At 53.9% G+C, this 14,380-nt stretch overlaps 6 protein-coding genes across 6 annotated transcripts; 3 read left to right on the top strand and 3 right to left on the bottom strand.

Moving 5' to 3' along the window:
- Positions 1–2,009: 2,009 nt before the first annotated feature.
- CDEST_04091 (Putative H/ACA ribonucleoprotein complex, subunit Nop10) lies at positions 2,010–4,536 on the bottom strand. Its single transcript, XM_062920250.1, has 2 exons — positions 4,236–4,536; positions 2,010–4,175 (listed from the first exon to the last, which is right to left on the bottom strand). Exons 1-2 carry the CDS (start codon positions 4,408–4,410, stop codon positions 4,165–4,167), a joined length of 186 nt encoding a protein of 61 aa, XP_062776301.1. The 5' UTR covers positions 4,411–4,536; the 3' UTR covers positions 2,010–4,164.
- CDEST_04092 (Putative RNA-binding protein NOB1) lies at positions 2,016–3,606 on the top strand. The gene has a single exon (XM_062920251.1). It carries the CDS (start codon positions 2,187–2,189, stop codon positions 3,603–3,605), a length of 1,419 nt encoding a protein of 472 aa, XP_062776302.1. The 5' UTR covers positions 2,016–2,186; the 3' UTR covers position 3,606.
- A 480-nt stretch (positions 4,537–5,016) lies between the features above and the next one.
- Positions 5,017–6,162, bottom strand: CDEST_04090 (Putative mycotoxin biosynthesis protein UstYa; the record flags this gene model as incomplete). Its single annotated transcript, XM_062920249.1, has 5 exons — positions 5,017–5,084; positions 5,139–5,345; positions 5,416–5,691; positions 5,750–5,875; positions 5,931–6,162. 5 exons carry the CDS (start codon positions 6,160–6,162, stop codon positions 5,017–5,019), a joined length of 909 nt encoding a protein of 302 aa, XP_062776300.1.
- A 1,423-nt stretch (positions 6,163–7,585) lies between these two features.
- CDEST_04089 (uncharacterized protein) lies at positions 7,586–8,139 on the top strand. Its single transcript, XM_062920248.1, has 2 exons — positions 7,586–7,755; positions 7,804–8,139. The coding sequence occupies exons 1-2, from the start codon at positions 7,680–7,682 to the stop codon at positions 8,133–8,135; spliced, it is 408 nt and encodes a 135-aa protein (XP_062776299.1). The 5' UTR covers positions 7,586–7,679; the 3' UTR covers positions 8,136–8,139.
- Positions 8,140–8,621: 482 nt separating this feature from the next.
- CDEST_04088 (Putative alpha-L-rhamnosidase, concanavalin-like domain, six-hairpin glycosidase superfamily) lies at positions 8,622–11,256 on the bottom strand (the record flags this gene model as incomplete). The annotated part of the gene is made up of 2 exons (XM_062920247.1): positions 8,622–10,311; positions 10,346–11,256. The coding sequence occupies 2 exons, from the start codon at positions 11,254–11,256 to the stop codon at positions 8,622–8,624; spliced, it is 2,601 nt and encodes an 866-aa protein (XP_062776298.1).
- Positions 11,257–12,894: 1,638 nt separating this feature from the next.
- Positions 12,895–14,380, top strand: CDEST_04087 (Putative short-chain dehydrogenase/reductase SDR, NAD(P)-binding domain superfamily). The gene is made up of 4 exons (XM_062920246.1): positions 12,895–13,103; positions 13,209–13,261; positions 13,358–13,526; positions 13,649–14,380. The coding sequence occupies exons 1-4, from the start codon at positions 13,063–13,065 to the stop codon at positions 14,283–14,285; spliced, it is 900 nt and encodes a 299-aa protein (XP_062776297.1). The 5' UTR covers positions 12,895–13,062; the 3' UTR covers positions 14,286–14,380.

Below are 14,380 nucleotides of genomic sequence, written 5' to 3'. Positions count from 1 at the left end.
AGATTGGCTAAGGGTGTTGCTCCGTGGCTGAACTGTGCATTGCTCGCATTTCTCGGCAGTCCTCCTAGCTGACCCCCAGCAACGTTTTCTCCGCCAGACGCGGTGTATCTTCATCACAAAGGCCAAGCCAAGGAAGGCTAAGCAAGGCCAAGGAAGGCCACATTTGATCAGTCGGTCAGTCACGCACACACGGAGGAGTCAGTAGCAGTAGTAGTAGTAGCCGGGGGGCGTCGGCGATGGTCTTGAGCTGCTTCCCGAGCGAGCGACTTCAACTCGGCATCTGCTGAGTATCAGTGGGGTGAGAGCGTGAGAGCCCCTGTCGGCCCCAATGCAGCGCCCCCCCCCGAAAATCTCTCCGGGGGAATGACAGGGCGTAAGTTTGCCTGATCTTTGGTGGTTTATACGCACCCGTAGTGTAGGTTGGGTTAAGCCTTACGGGTCGCGGCAAAATGGAGGAACCTTGCGAGACATCTGAGTCTTCGTGTGTCGTCTTTTATGGTTGCATCTGGAAATAAGAGAACGAAAATAAAAACTTGGGTAATTCAACAGCGGCGGCGGCAGACTCGGAATCCAACGACGAGGACAAGTTCCACATTTCGTGAGCAGCTGTGTCAACATGTACGGTGAAGAGAGAGAGAGATTTGTGCCAGATGGAGGACCATCCACCGGGCGCCTCTCCGGGATGTTCGACGGCTGTCGGCCATCTCTTGGCTTCGGATGATTTACATGCTGCACAAACAGCTCGAAGTACGTTGCTCTGAATGAAACAACAACAGCCCAGTGAGCCGAGTGCTTCAAAACCGAACCAAATATGACAGGGGAGAGGGAAACCTCCCAGGGTCTTATTGTTTAGTGACCATGGTCAGTCACACTGTACACAAGACAATAATGCCGAAAGACTTTCGCACTTAGGACTCACATGTCTGCTTGACTGCGGCTCTCGGACGTGGAGAATGCCGAGAGCCAGCGCCGATAGCCGTTCTATATTGATATGACATGCACATGATCCAACGACGTCTCAACCAACAAAACGAAGCCCCTCCGCGCCATTCGAAAAGACGTCGTTTTGACAATTCGCACGCAATCCTGTTTCCACCAATGACCCGGGCCGTTAGAACGACGTTGTTCCGTTGCTGTTCTTTTCGTCGTGTCGTTTGGAATCACTGGGATCTTCAGTTTTGACACACGCACGCACGGACGGACGAGGGCTCGAATGAGTAAAGAGTACAGAGTACATCCCAAACCATTCCCGACAGCCGACTGTGCTTGGCGGGTGCACGGTTTTGTCGCAGGACGCTGCAAAGACTGTGCTCGCTCGCTCTGTGGTGATTGTGGAGGAGGGAATGATATCAAGGACGGAGTCTCCAAGGTTTTGATGATGGATGGTGTTTCCACGATCCCAGCAGAAAGTCCATCCTATGAGAACCTCGAGACATGAGACGCAACCCACTGTCGTTAAATGGATAGAAGAGGTGCATATGGCTGTAAGCAACTTACCTTTATGGCGTGGGGATTATTCAAACGCTTCGTGCAGTGGATAAAGGGAAGGGGGGAGATGCCAGAGTTTGACATGAAGTTTTCGGTAATACCTTGGCATCCTTTCAGGCAAACATCAAGTCTCCCAAGGCCCGTATCTGTATAGCATTATATATCACTTGTTGCAGGGTGACGTGAAGCAGACTCTTGTTTGTTGGATTACCTAGTCAGAACACAGACATTGTAATAGCGAGGGAAATACTTCTAAACCCCCATAATCAGAGTTGGAGCACCGCTAGGTAAAGTCGACGCCGCCGCAGTACATTCGGAATAGTGGTTCGGACCAGGCTCCGTAGGACCGCGGATTCGGTGAACACGGTTCGGTGAGTTAAAGCAGCTTAGGGTATGGAAGAGCTGATGGCGCTGACCGAGCGAGGTACCTTAGTGAGTGGGTGGGGGAAGGGAAGGGAGGGAAGATACAGGTAGTCAAGTCCCTATCGAAAAAAAAAGTACCCCACCACAACCCCGCGATAGAGAAATTTCCCGTTGCACTCAAAATCATTCGCCGCATCGCCTTTTCGCTCGCCCAAGGATACGGTTCGGAAAGCGTTTCGACTGCGGTTCCTTGACACGGTTTTTTGTGTATTCTGTTCTGCACCGAATTATCCTCATACCCACGAACTCATCTGCAAACGCAAATCCCCGCCATCATGTCAAATGATTCCGTGGCCGCTGCCCCGGCGGTCGCGAGCCCAACGGCCCCCGAGGAGCGCAAGCCCATCCACGCCCTCGTCCTCGATACCGGCCCATTGATCAAGAACGACCCCCCCGTCAGTACCCTCCTCGCCCAGGCCGACGAGCTGTACATGCTCCCCTCCATCATCGACGAAATCCGCGACGTCAACACCCGCACCCGAGTCGAGACCACCCTCATGCCCTTCGTCAAGATCCGCAGCCCCCGCCCCGACAGCATCAAGTTTGTTTCCAACTTTGCCCGCCGCTCCGGTGACCTCGAGGTTCTCAGCAGGCCCGATTTACACCTGCTTGCCCTGACCTACGAGCTCGAGCTCGAGAAGAACGGAGGCGACCAGAGACTGAGGAAAGAGCCGGGCCAGCGCGTCGACGACACCAGCACAAATGCTCCGGCAAGCAGCAGCGAGGCCCCGGAAACGAAGCCTGAGGCTGGTTCCGAGGTCGAATCCCAAGAGGGGCCTTCTACCGTAGGCGACACCGTTGCCGAGCCGGCCCAGCCATCCGAGGGCATCTCTCTTGAACAGAGCGCCGAAGCGACGCAGCGCGAAAACCAGCAGAATGCGACGGCGGAAGCCTCTTCGTCGGATGCAGCAAATGCGGACGCGGATGCGGATGCGGCGGCGGCAGCGGCAGAGATTACACAAGACTTGAGCAAGCTCGAGGTGGACGACAAGACAACGTCCGAGCCCGTCGTCTCCAGCGTCGCCGACGCCAACGAGGCGCAGGGCGAAGGGTCAGACTCGGAGGACGGCTGGATCACGCCGTCCAACGTCAAGAAGCACAAGGAGAAGGACAGCAAGCTGCTCCAGCCGACGGCCCCCGCCATCGATGTCAAGGTCGGCATCCTCACCTCCGATTACGCCATGCAAAACGTCGCCCTGAGAATTGGCCTCAACCTGTTGTCGCCGTCCATGGCTCGCATCACCCAGCTCAAGACCTGGGTGCTGCGATGCCACGGGTGCTTCCAGGTCTGCAAGAAGATGGACAGACAGTTCTGCCCTAGCTGCGGGCAGGCCACCCTGACCCGCACATCGTGCACGACGGAGGAGGACGGCACTTTCAAGATCCACTTGAAGCGCAACTTCCAGTGGAACAAGAGAGGCAACGTCTTCAGTATCCCCAAGCCCGTGGCCGGCACGGCCAGCGGCAAGCTTGCCAAGCACGCCGGAGGCAAGAACAACTGGGGCACGAACCTCATTTTTGCAGAGGACCAGAAGGAGTACGAGAAGGCCGTAGGCGAAAACCAGCGCGCTCGGCGGAGGGACCTCATGGACGAGGACTACTTGCCGAGCATTCTTACTGGTGACCGGCAAAGTGCCAACGGAAAGGTCAGGCTGGGTCCGGGTAGAAACATCAACGGACGTAAGAGGAGATAAAAGTAGAGAGGAGGGGGGCCATAGCGGCGAGGCCGAGGCTGATGTTCATATGATACCATTACAAACTCTCAAAAAGGGGGGGAAGGGATGGAGGGGGAAAAGGCCTCGATGATGAACGGAATGACTGGATGGACGGACAATGGGAAGAAAAATAGACAAGGTTTGAATTTTAGATGCGCCGCTCAGGGTTCTTTTGTTTTTTTTCGAATCGCAGAGCGTCTATCGCAACATGGACCGAGTAATGAGACTCCGATTTCCCTCATGAATGCAAGCCTTCCCCCCCCCAACGCCGTTTTTTTCTTTTGTGTGAACCAGAGCCTGATTTTGTATCTACGAGTCTTGAGCTTTGCGAAGCCCAGACATCGTTGCTCTTCCTCTCTCTCTCCCACCACTCCTCCCTCACCCTCTGTGCCGCGCCAGGCCGTGTCCCCCTTCCTCGTTCCACACAAGTCGCAATGGTATCAACGCATACTGTTTATTGTGTTCGAGCCAAGGTATCGCGGCCGACCGGGTATCGTGATTTGGTTTTGGGCTCGCCGAGACTGCGTGATGTACAAATCTACTCGGGCTCTACGAGGCGTGTTTGTTAGTGGCTGTTCGATCTCCGAAAACGAATCGTGGGGGACTCACTCTGCTGGGTGAGGAGCAGGTTGAAGCGGCGCTTCAGCGTCACACGCTGGCGCGACCACTTGTCGTCGGGGGAGAAACGCGCAGGGTGGGCGGACTTGGTGACCTTGCCGTCAACCACCTTCTTGAGGGTGTAGACGCGGTTGCCCGCCTCGTCGAGGGTGTACATCAAATGCATCTTGGAACGAAAAGACTGGGGTGTGGAGAGGTTGTTGATGTTGCGTAGGGGGGAGGAGCGTCTTGCTTCGGCGGAAGAGAGGGTGGTCGGCGTGATCGTTTTGGCGGTGGATGCGAAGCTCGATCGGGTTCGGAGAACTTTTTTTTTTTCTCTCTCTTTCTCGCGGCGATGCAGACATTTCGAGACCACGTGACCTTCGGTCAGAAGCCAATAGATAAGCAGAATTGGATAGCTTTCGGTGTGGGGTGGGGCCACCCTTCGGTTCCCACATCTACCTATTATGACCGAAGCAAACTGGTGGTATCAACCCTTGGGAGCAGCAAACTTGGTTTTATTCTTGCATACCTGGGCAGGTATCTCCCAATGGAGAAAAATCCTGACTAGAGGTTTCATTCAGCTTGCTTACTAAACGATACCGCCGCTATTTACAACCGCCTGTTGTTCCTCCTCCCAGCTGTCGATCGTAGCATTCATTTTTACAGGTTGTAAGTTTAACGCATCACCAACCTATCTGAAGCAAATCCTTCCGTAGGTCGGGTTGATTGTACTTCCATACTCTACATGTCCATCTCTTTTTTCCTGGCCACAAACAAGCAAGGCTCGACCCTAGTGGTGATGTCCCATTTCCTGTCCCTTGAAAGGCTTGATACTGTTTCCCTTGGGGAATGACGGGCCTGTCCCCTAATCAGCCTGTGCTCGAATGATATGGTGCAGTTTGTTGTACTTACCGAACTTGGGGTGGACGATGTAGTCCTCCTGATACACGTCTACGGTGTTGTCGCGGGAGTACTCCATCACCTTGTCGAAGTCAACACACTGGTGTGGCGCCGTCTGGTTGACGATGGGCTGCGCATCAATGTCGGTCCACATGTGAGTGATGATGGAAATGTCGCCACGACAGGCCGCACCCATTCGGAGGACCTCGAGGCAGTGCTCTGTGTCGCGCGGGGCATGGTTCAGCACTCGATCGCCAGGAATCTCAGTCTCATTCAGCAGGCGACTTACGGTTGTGCTCCCGGTTCGTCGCAATCTCTCGCTCGGTCGCGTTGGGGAAGTAATAATCTGGAGACAGCGTCTGGTAGAGTCGTTTCTGTCCGAGTCGGTTGGTTAGCTCTGTCCAACCTTGCCCCCCCTTTCCCCGAGACTGCGCAATGCTTACAATGCAGTGAAGCTCATGGAAGACACTCAGCATGCCAAGATAGCCACCGTCGGGAAGCTTTACAGCTTCGTGTTCCCGACCCCATCGGTGTACCCAGTCTTCTGATACTCTGATGTTGTTGTCTTCATGTTGCGGGTCAGTGGACGGACTTCTCGAGTGGATGACTTCGGGATTGCATACACTGCAACAAGTCTTTCCACGCCTGATCTACCTCAGGCCTCGGTTCTCCCGTGTATTTTCCATGGGGCGGCCCCTGGATCGGGAAGACTTCGAGATGTGTCTTCTCGCCAATGGCGTTCGGTGGTGCTGTTGTCCTTCAGTCAGTCTCCCCAGAGTGCAACATCGATGGTGTAAGGCCCACAATCCAATAGACCAAAAACCCCAGAGACTGTGTTCTTCTGATACATCGAAACGATGAAGATCGACGTGTAGACGATCATAAATGCAGCGTGGACAGCCCAAAGCCCAAGCTTGGATAGTCTTGATGGCTGCCGCTCCTGGGCTGCCGCGAGTTCGACCTCGACATCCTCCAGGCTGGTGACTGACCTCTCGTCAGAGTAGACGGGAGAGTATTCTTTGTTGTGTCTGCCCATATTTGTTACCAATCAGAAGTATGTTGGACTTTGCGCCAGAGTAACGACAATGGTTTGGGGAATCAAGACGGCAATAATTGCGAAGAATCCAGGTGAAAGAATGAGCCAAGGACCTTTGATGATTGACAAGAACAAAAGCCCGATATCAAGAAGTCACGGAGGGATTCCTTCCTCGGACACACGGAGAAAACAGCAGAAGACCCGTAACTCCCAGATATGGATTGGCAGCTGGGTCTTTTCTTGCCGGTCTGCATTTGCGGACTGTGTGAGGGGCGTCTTGACATCTTCGAGCCCGACCAGTGACCACAAGCATGGCGGCGGAGACAATTCAAAAGTGCGGCTAGTACGATGAATGACCCCATCTCCTCATCCTTCTCACCGCAAGTGGAAGGTCTGCATCATTACGGTGATCTTATCTTGGATGGCGTTCTGCGCTTACGTTTGTCTAACGAAGCCTGGACTTCCACTGACAGGAAGATGCACAACATCTAGCGGTGCATTCGGATCCTAAAGGAACAGATAAACACCAAGCCGGCAAGGTTTCCCGCCAACCAGATCCAAACCCAGCCGATGATTCCCTCCCCCGAGTCCGGACGGCCCAATCCCGGCCCACCACAACGTTGCCACCTCGTCGTTCTCGCCCACACACCCCATCCGCGCGAGACTTCGTCAGATCAAGCATTGGACAACCCCACTACAAGAGCGGGAAAGAACAAGGAACTGGTGTATTCCATACCAAGTGAGGATTAGGTGAATTGCAACGTTGTGGTGCAGCTTGCCAAACACCCGGCCGGCTGAGTATTTCGATGTCATCGCACCACTCTGCGATTACGACGAGAGCAGCCAGGCCATAGTAGACATGGAATGCCTTGACAGAAAGCACCTTAAAATCACTGTAAACCTAAAACCCGCCGATTCCGAGTCGCTCACGCTCCCGTTATCGCTTGCGAACAGTCATAATCTGTCGGGTTGCTTCCTTCTCTTGCATGCAACTTGAATCCTCCCAGTTGCGGGGCATTGAGCTAAAGTCGAAGTGGAAGGTCAGTACTGAGAGCACTCCATGGAACGCACTCTCAGTGGTTAGACCATGCATGAGGGCTAATGGATGCTAACTCGAATCCTTCATGCCCAACGTTTCTTGTTTGGCCACCATATGGAATCCCATAAGTTCAACATGAATCTGGAGCTTAACCTGTGATATGTGTGTTATATAATCGTGACAGTACGATTTATTTACCGACGATGTCACCTGCCTTTTTGATCGGCTGCATTAGCAGGCAAGGATTCTTCTCCTACGAGCACTTTTCAAATTTGGAATCCTCTGGTGTTGCCCACCCTCTGGACTTGTGACCTAGGAGATGGATGGGTTTTACAGCTAGACTAGAGAGCATATCAACCAGTCCACCCGCCTTTGAATCCAGATACCTTTGGACCTCTTCACACTTGAAACGCACCAGTACGACGCTTAATCCTTACAACTTCTCAAATCAAGTCCGACTTCAAAAAAAACTAAAAAAATGAGGGTCACCATTATTGTGATGGCCTTGACGGCCTGTGTTGCATCTTTGCCTACTATCCCTCATTCCGGTCATGGTGAGCTAAACACTTCAGATTTATGCTGACTTTACTGACTATAAACAGCTCAAACCAACGCTGATGAGTCCTATCTTCCCATGAGACGGGCCGAAACGAGTGCCGACGAGTCATACCTCCCCATGAAGCGAGCCGAGACCAGTGCCGACGAGTCCTACCTCCCCATGAAGCGAGCCGAGACGAGCGCGGATGAGTCTTACTTGCCCATGAAGCGAGCCGAGACCAGTGCCGACGAGTCCTATCTTCCCATGAGACGAGCCGAGACGAGCGCGGATGAGTCTTACTTGCCCATGAAGCGAGCTGAGACGAGCGCGGATGAGTCTTATCTCCCCATGAAGCGAGCTGAGACGAGCGCCGACGAGTCCTACTTGCCCATGTAGGCTTGAGCCAGCCAGATAGGCCGCCCGAATACAGGTTCGGTCCAAAGCAGACATATTCACTTCACAGCCAAGTGGGAGTACTGAGTAAGCAATGAAGCGGAGAAGAGTTTAAAGTGACAGAGATGTTGCGCTGAGGCTATCATGCATGTAACAAGGAGATTAGTTGAATCAACAAGTTTGCCAACATCTTCTCCTAAAGTCAGGTCTCTGAATGTCTACTGATTCAAAATGGTTTCACTATTCCTGCATGGCAGAAACATTCAGGGTTTTCAAACATGGCGTTATTCGTTTCTGAGATCTTCATTAGATGATGCCTACCTAATGATGCCTACCTAATGACTCCTGCGTGTTCGTTCATTTCATTTCAAAAGTAAAAGATCAACCCTCATCATTGCAATGCCAATAGGTCATTGTAGTACATGGTATTACTCCCCTCGAATCGAACAACCCGAACCTCCGTCCAAGCACCTTACCCGGCGACTGAAATCAAGCCAACTGGTAACTTGGATCGTGGAACTCGTAATAACCAGACCCGACTTCTTGTGTCTCCCCTCCGTTGGGCAACGTGATGTCCGCCTTTGTGTTAGGTGGAATCTCGACATTCAGGTGGAACCCATTGCGATGTGCAGCGTTCTCCTCCGCATTCTTCTCAAACCACCACTGGACCTTGACCTCTCCGTAAGGGCTGATGTATTTCGAGTTGGCGCTGGTGATGTTACCACCGGGAACCGGGGCAACGGTGATGCGCTTCCAGCCAGGCTCCGCGGGTGCAATGCCGCCGATGACTTGATGCATCCAGTTCGCAACCGAGCCGAACGCGTAGTGATTGAAACTGGTCATCTCGCCAGGGTTGACGCTGCCGTTTGCGAGAAGACTGTCCCATCGCTCCCATGTGGTCGTGCCGTTCTGGACAACCTGATACAGCCACGAGGGCACGCGTGTCTGAAGAAGCATGCGGTAAAAGTCCTCGGTAGCACCAATATCTCGGAGGGCGAAGCCCAACGGAGGAGTGCCGGCAAAGCCAGTACCGACGAGATAGTCGTTGTCTGCGACGATCTGCCGCAGTTTCTCGGCGGCAGCCGAACGTTGCGCTTCGTCTGTGAAGAGGCCAAAGTTGAGGGCCATGGCGTACGCCGTCTGCGTCTCGTTAGCGAGGGCGCCATCCTGAACCCAGGCATCATGGAATGCTGCCGTCAAATTGTCCCGCTGAGCTCTGTACTTGGCCGCCGCTTCATCACGGCCAAGACTTGCTGACATGTTGGCAAGAAACTCGGTCATGTGGATGAGGTACGCATCAGCAACCAAATGTTTCGCCGTCGTAGCATTGCCCGGCTCTTCAGAGGGGGCCTTCGGATCAAGCCAGTCGGCGAACTGGAACGAACTCCGGTTCCACAGGCCAACCTCGTTGCGACTGATTCCTGTATCAATCCATGCCTGAGATTGGAGATACTGCTCTTCCAGGAGGGCAACATCACCAAAGGCTTGGTAGATGTTGAAGGGATTGGCGACTGCAACATCACCCCACACTGCAGCCGGCATCGCCGGATCATTCGGGGGAATCGTAGGGATGGTGAAAGGTACGACCATGGAATCGTTGCGCTGCATCTCGGACCAAATGTCCTTGTGCCAACCCTTCCAGAAGCCGGCCGCGTCGTAGAGATAGTTTGCTGTCGGAGCGAAGGCGTGCGCGTCGCCGGTCCACCCAAGTCGCTCGTCACGTTGGGGACAATCGGTGGGGATCGACAGAAAGTTGCCCTTCATAGACCATCGCACGTTTTGATGGAACTTGTTCAGTAGTGGATTCGAGCATTCGAACCAACCAGTCTGTTCCATGTCGCTGTGGACAACCACTGCGGTGACGGATTCCGCAGTCAACGGGGTCTCTTGAGGCCATCCGTCGATCTGGGCGTAGCGGAATCCGTGGAAAGTGAAGCGCGGCTCCCAAGTCTGGTTGCCGTTCCCGTGCAAGATGAGGGAGTCGGCAGCGGTGGCGACTCTGAGCGGCCGGAGGGCGAGCTCTCCGTCTTCCAAGACTTCGGCGTGGTGAAGCGTGATGTTTGTCCCACTGGGTCCCGAGACCGTGAGCCGAAGCCAACCTACCAGGTTCTGGCCAAAGTCGATAATAGTTTTGCCGGAAGGCGACTCAAAAATGGACTCGGGTTTCCTCTCCTCAATTCTTCTGACGGGGGGGGCCATCTGGCGGAACCAACTCGCCCTTCAGTGCGGGCAGCTCCTTGACTGACAACCAGTTGTTGGCCTCAAACGTTGCGGAGGACCACCCTTCAACGGCCGCCTCGAGTGTCGAGTCATAATGTTCGCCGTTGTAGATCTCGGATGACACCACGGGGCCTGTGTTTGCTTGCCAGGTCGGGTCGGTCGGTACTTTGACCACACTCCCGTCGTCGAGGGTCACGACAAGAAGAGAGAGAAGGCCAATGGTGTCGCCATAGTTGTTTCGGACACCGCCGCCGTAGCTCAGTCGTCCGGAGAACCAGCCTTCGCCGACGGCAACACCTATGGCGTTTTCTCCGCCGGTGACGAGTTCCGTGACGTCGTATGTGTCGTATACATGGCGGTAGTTGTACGATTGCCAACCAGGCGCCAGAACGTAGTCTCCAACTCTCCTGCCGTTGATTTCGGCCTCGTAGATCCCCAAGGCTGTGATGTACAAACGAGCGCGGGTGACGTTGGCGCCAACTGGGAAGGATTTTCTGAAGTATATCGGGCGTTTGGGAGCGTCAACTTCGGTGTCTCTGTCGGCCGCAATGGGAACGGCACCGGCCCAGTCGCTGGAGTTAAGGAGCCCTGTCTCAACCGTGACCCAGTCGGACCAAGGGGTGGATGGCTGGCCGGGCTTGCCGTGGGCGCGAGCTCTCACAGTGGCTTGTTCTGCCGTCTGGAGGGCTTGCTCGGGCCAGGGCACGAGGAGCGATGTGGACGAGTTGAATTTGTGGATGTTGGAAGAGCCATCTGTGCCTCTGGAGATCTCAACGTCGTAGGCGCTCTGTTCCCAGTCAACAGCGTTGCCGTCGAACCGCCACGAGATACGCGGTTCCGACTCGGCAATGCCGAAGGCCAGTCGATGGTGTTCGAAGGTCACCTGAGAAATCGACACAGCCATGGCGATGATGGAACTGCACTAGGCTTGCACAATATGTGCTTATGGAATATGGTGGTAGATGTGTTGCCTGAAGCCGTTTTGGTCTCTCCATTTGCGTAGCTATGCCAACCTATATACTCGAAAACTCTATAACCTCGTACTCGACGCTTTGATGGGGCCTTCGGCTGTCTTTCACCCGTCATGTCGTGCTTAGAATTGTAAAGAGCTCCATCTTACTGTCAACGCCCGAGGCACCAGGCGAGCTAGCTCGGTCAAAGCTATGCCGTCGAGGAGGTAACTAGCTTGTTTTGACTCTCCAGCTCGTACTGCAAGACCTGGTTTCTGTAGACGGGCCGTTTAGTTTGCGGGGTCCCCGGACTGACAAGGGGGATGGATCAACATGGCGAGCGGCATTTGTGATCGGGTGTTGATCGCAATGTCGCTATTAGCCTATGGCGGAGCAATGGCGGAGTAACACCGGAACACCAAAGTCAACGCACGCACGCAACGGCGCGCAGATGGAGGAGACTCTTGTCTGTAATGAGACCGGCTGAGAAATTGGTTCTTCAGGTAGTTAGTTAGGCATGCGTACTTGGTAGGACTCAGCATACCCAGCGAGAGGACGATGTCATAATCAACTTACCCTTTCAAGCCTTCTTTACTCTTTACTATCTGAGGCAAAACATAACGGAGCACGAGCTTGACTCATGGGATGAACCAAAGCTCCCTGACAACATCCACTACAAGTACCTGTAGCCTGCTAACCCCGCAATCTGTCGTCGGTAGTTGGCAGTCTCTGTGCAACCGATCACCCCAGCTTCCCCCGCCTTGAAGAGTGCGGGGAAATACAAATGGCAGCAGACACATGACGCGACGAGTTTGTTCGTTCCCAAAGGTGACGTCTTTTCTCGAATGCCAACTCTAACTTGCGTGCCTCTTCCATCGGATTCGAGTGGAACCTCATTTTTGCCAAGGGCGGAGGTTTCCAACCAAAAGTGCTGCCAAGAACTGTTTTGCCCAATCAGGGAGCTTAAGAATTATCCATTTTTGGGATAAAAGTAGTGAATCTTTGAACTTTGAGGAAGTGAGAGGTCTACACCACAGGCGATGTATTTAGATCCGGTGGGATACGCGGAACGGCGACCGGATACGCCTTGTCGAACACAACCGCCACAGCAAAGCCGATACTCCGCGGATGGCCTTGTCATCACTTCGGCTGATGGCAACAATTAAGGCCGTGTTGTTTACCTCATGATGTAGTGTAGTCCCAGCGGTCCATATATCGAATTGACTTCGGGGTTTCAACCAGCGAGTGTTTTGGATTGCCTTGACTGTTGTAGGTGACTTTGTTGTGAAGAAGGACTTTTACGTGTTAGAACTTGAGCTTACTAGTACGAATGGTTGTATCCCTGATGCCCATTCTTATTTGTTGGGAAACGGAGAATCTTTGATCCTGAGCATCTCATTGCCCACAATCGCAGTAGACGATACGTCGGCAGCCATGCCAATCAAACAGGAGGAGAAGGAGAAGATGCTGCGCCGTTCTGCGCGTGTGGATTTTTGCTTTGCGTTCTCGCTGATGACTAAGAGATCGACCGGGGTTCGCGGATTGTTGAGCGGAAGTCCGCGGATCGCAGGGCAGCCATGCACGATCCACATGTCTTTCTTGGGCTGTGAAAACCGTCTTACCTCGGAATCTTGGTCAGAGAGAGAGAGAGAGAGTCCGAGTGCCCTCCTGAGCTGTTTTACCTTGAAAACGCTCGTCCTATCGCCCCAAGCTCCTTTGCCATCCTCCATACCCTGAGAAACATTTGCAACAGAGTCGAGATGGGCATCCCAGCAAACATGAAGACGGTGTTGATCACCGGGTAAGCCCCCAAGACTTGTGGAAGGCGGCCTCATCCCTGACTCGCTGCAACAACATGCCGTAACGTAAGGCTTTATTTAGTGTACTGACGTGCTACCCGCAACAGCTGCACCCCGGGGGGAATCGGCCACGCCTTGGCCAAGGAGTTTCATGGCAAAGGTGGGTGCCCATGAGCATTCGGATCTCCTAATCACAACCCGCTGCAGTTGGCGACGTCCATATATACACATATACTTACAGCAACCTCGTGGCCAGGACTCCACGTCATCGCAACAGCCCGTCGGCCCGAAGTGCTCAAAGACTTGAGCGACCTTGGCTTGACGACCCTCCCGCTTGATGTGACCAACGCCGAGAGCATCGCCGCCTGCAAGAAGAATGTTACAGAGCTGACGGGAGGTCGTCTCGACTTTCTCGTCAACAACGCGTAAGTTCGTTCCTGATCCGAGAGTGCCAACAGCCCCCCCGGAGCGACTTCCATTGGTTGGCTGTGTTGCAAAAGTCTTTGGTGGATGTTAGGGAATGAGCTGTTGTCTGATGATTCGGCAGTGGCCTGACCCACACCGTACCGGCTACCGATATCGACATGGACGAGGTTCGACAGACATTTGAGACGAACGTGTTCGGTGTCATGGCCATGGTCCAGGCTTTTGTACCCCTGTTGATCCCAGCTCGAGGCCTCATCATCATGATCAGCAGCCTTTCTTCCATCTCGCCCTACGTCTTCGGTTCCGTGTACACGGCGACCAAAGGAGCCCTGAACTCCTACAGCCGCACTCTTCGCCAAGAGTTGCGTCCTTTTGGCGTCCGTGTCATGGTTTCCATGACCGGAACCGTCAAGAGCCAGATCGCCAAGCTCAACCGCGAGCTGCCGCCCAATTCCCTCTATGCTCGGGCCAAAGACGTGTACGTCAGGCGGCTGACGTTTTCTCAAAACAACGCGACTGTCTCAACCGAGGAGTTTGCCCAGCAACTTGTCGCGGAGGCCTTGAAAGGCGAAGGTTGGCTGGGCGGCTGGCTTGGTGGTGCCAGAAACTGGTTCTGGGCCGGCGGTATGGCTGGAACAGTCTGGTTTGTTAGGCTGTTCTTTGGGGAGTGGTTGTTGGATGAGCTCTCCTACAGAAAGTTTGAACTGCCCAAACTCGAAGCAATTGTCAAAAAGGAGGGAGTGAAACGGTCGGACTAGCCTTCCTTGATAGCCATGTCTTCAACTATGGTAACCCTTGTTGCTAAGCAATCTATGTGTTTTCCGACAAACCGTTCGTTGGCTTTCACCGGTTC

The sequence above is a fragment of the Colletotrichum destructivum genome, chromosome 3 (assembly GCF_034447905.1).
Source record: "Colletotrichum destructivum chromosome 3, complete sequence".
Classification (NCBI taxonomy): Eukaryota; Fungi; Ascomycota; class Sordariomycetes; order Glomerellales; family Glomerellaceae; genus Colletotrichum; species Colletotrichum destructivum.
Note: the sequence above shows the minus strand (reverse complement) of the source record. Positions and strands in the feature narration are given on the sequence as shown.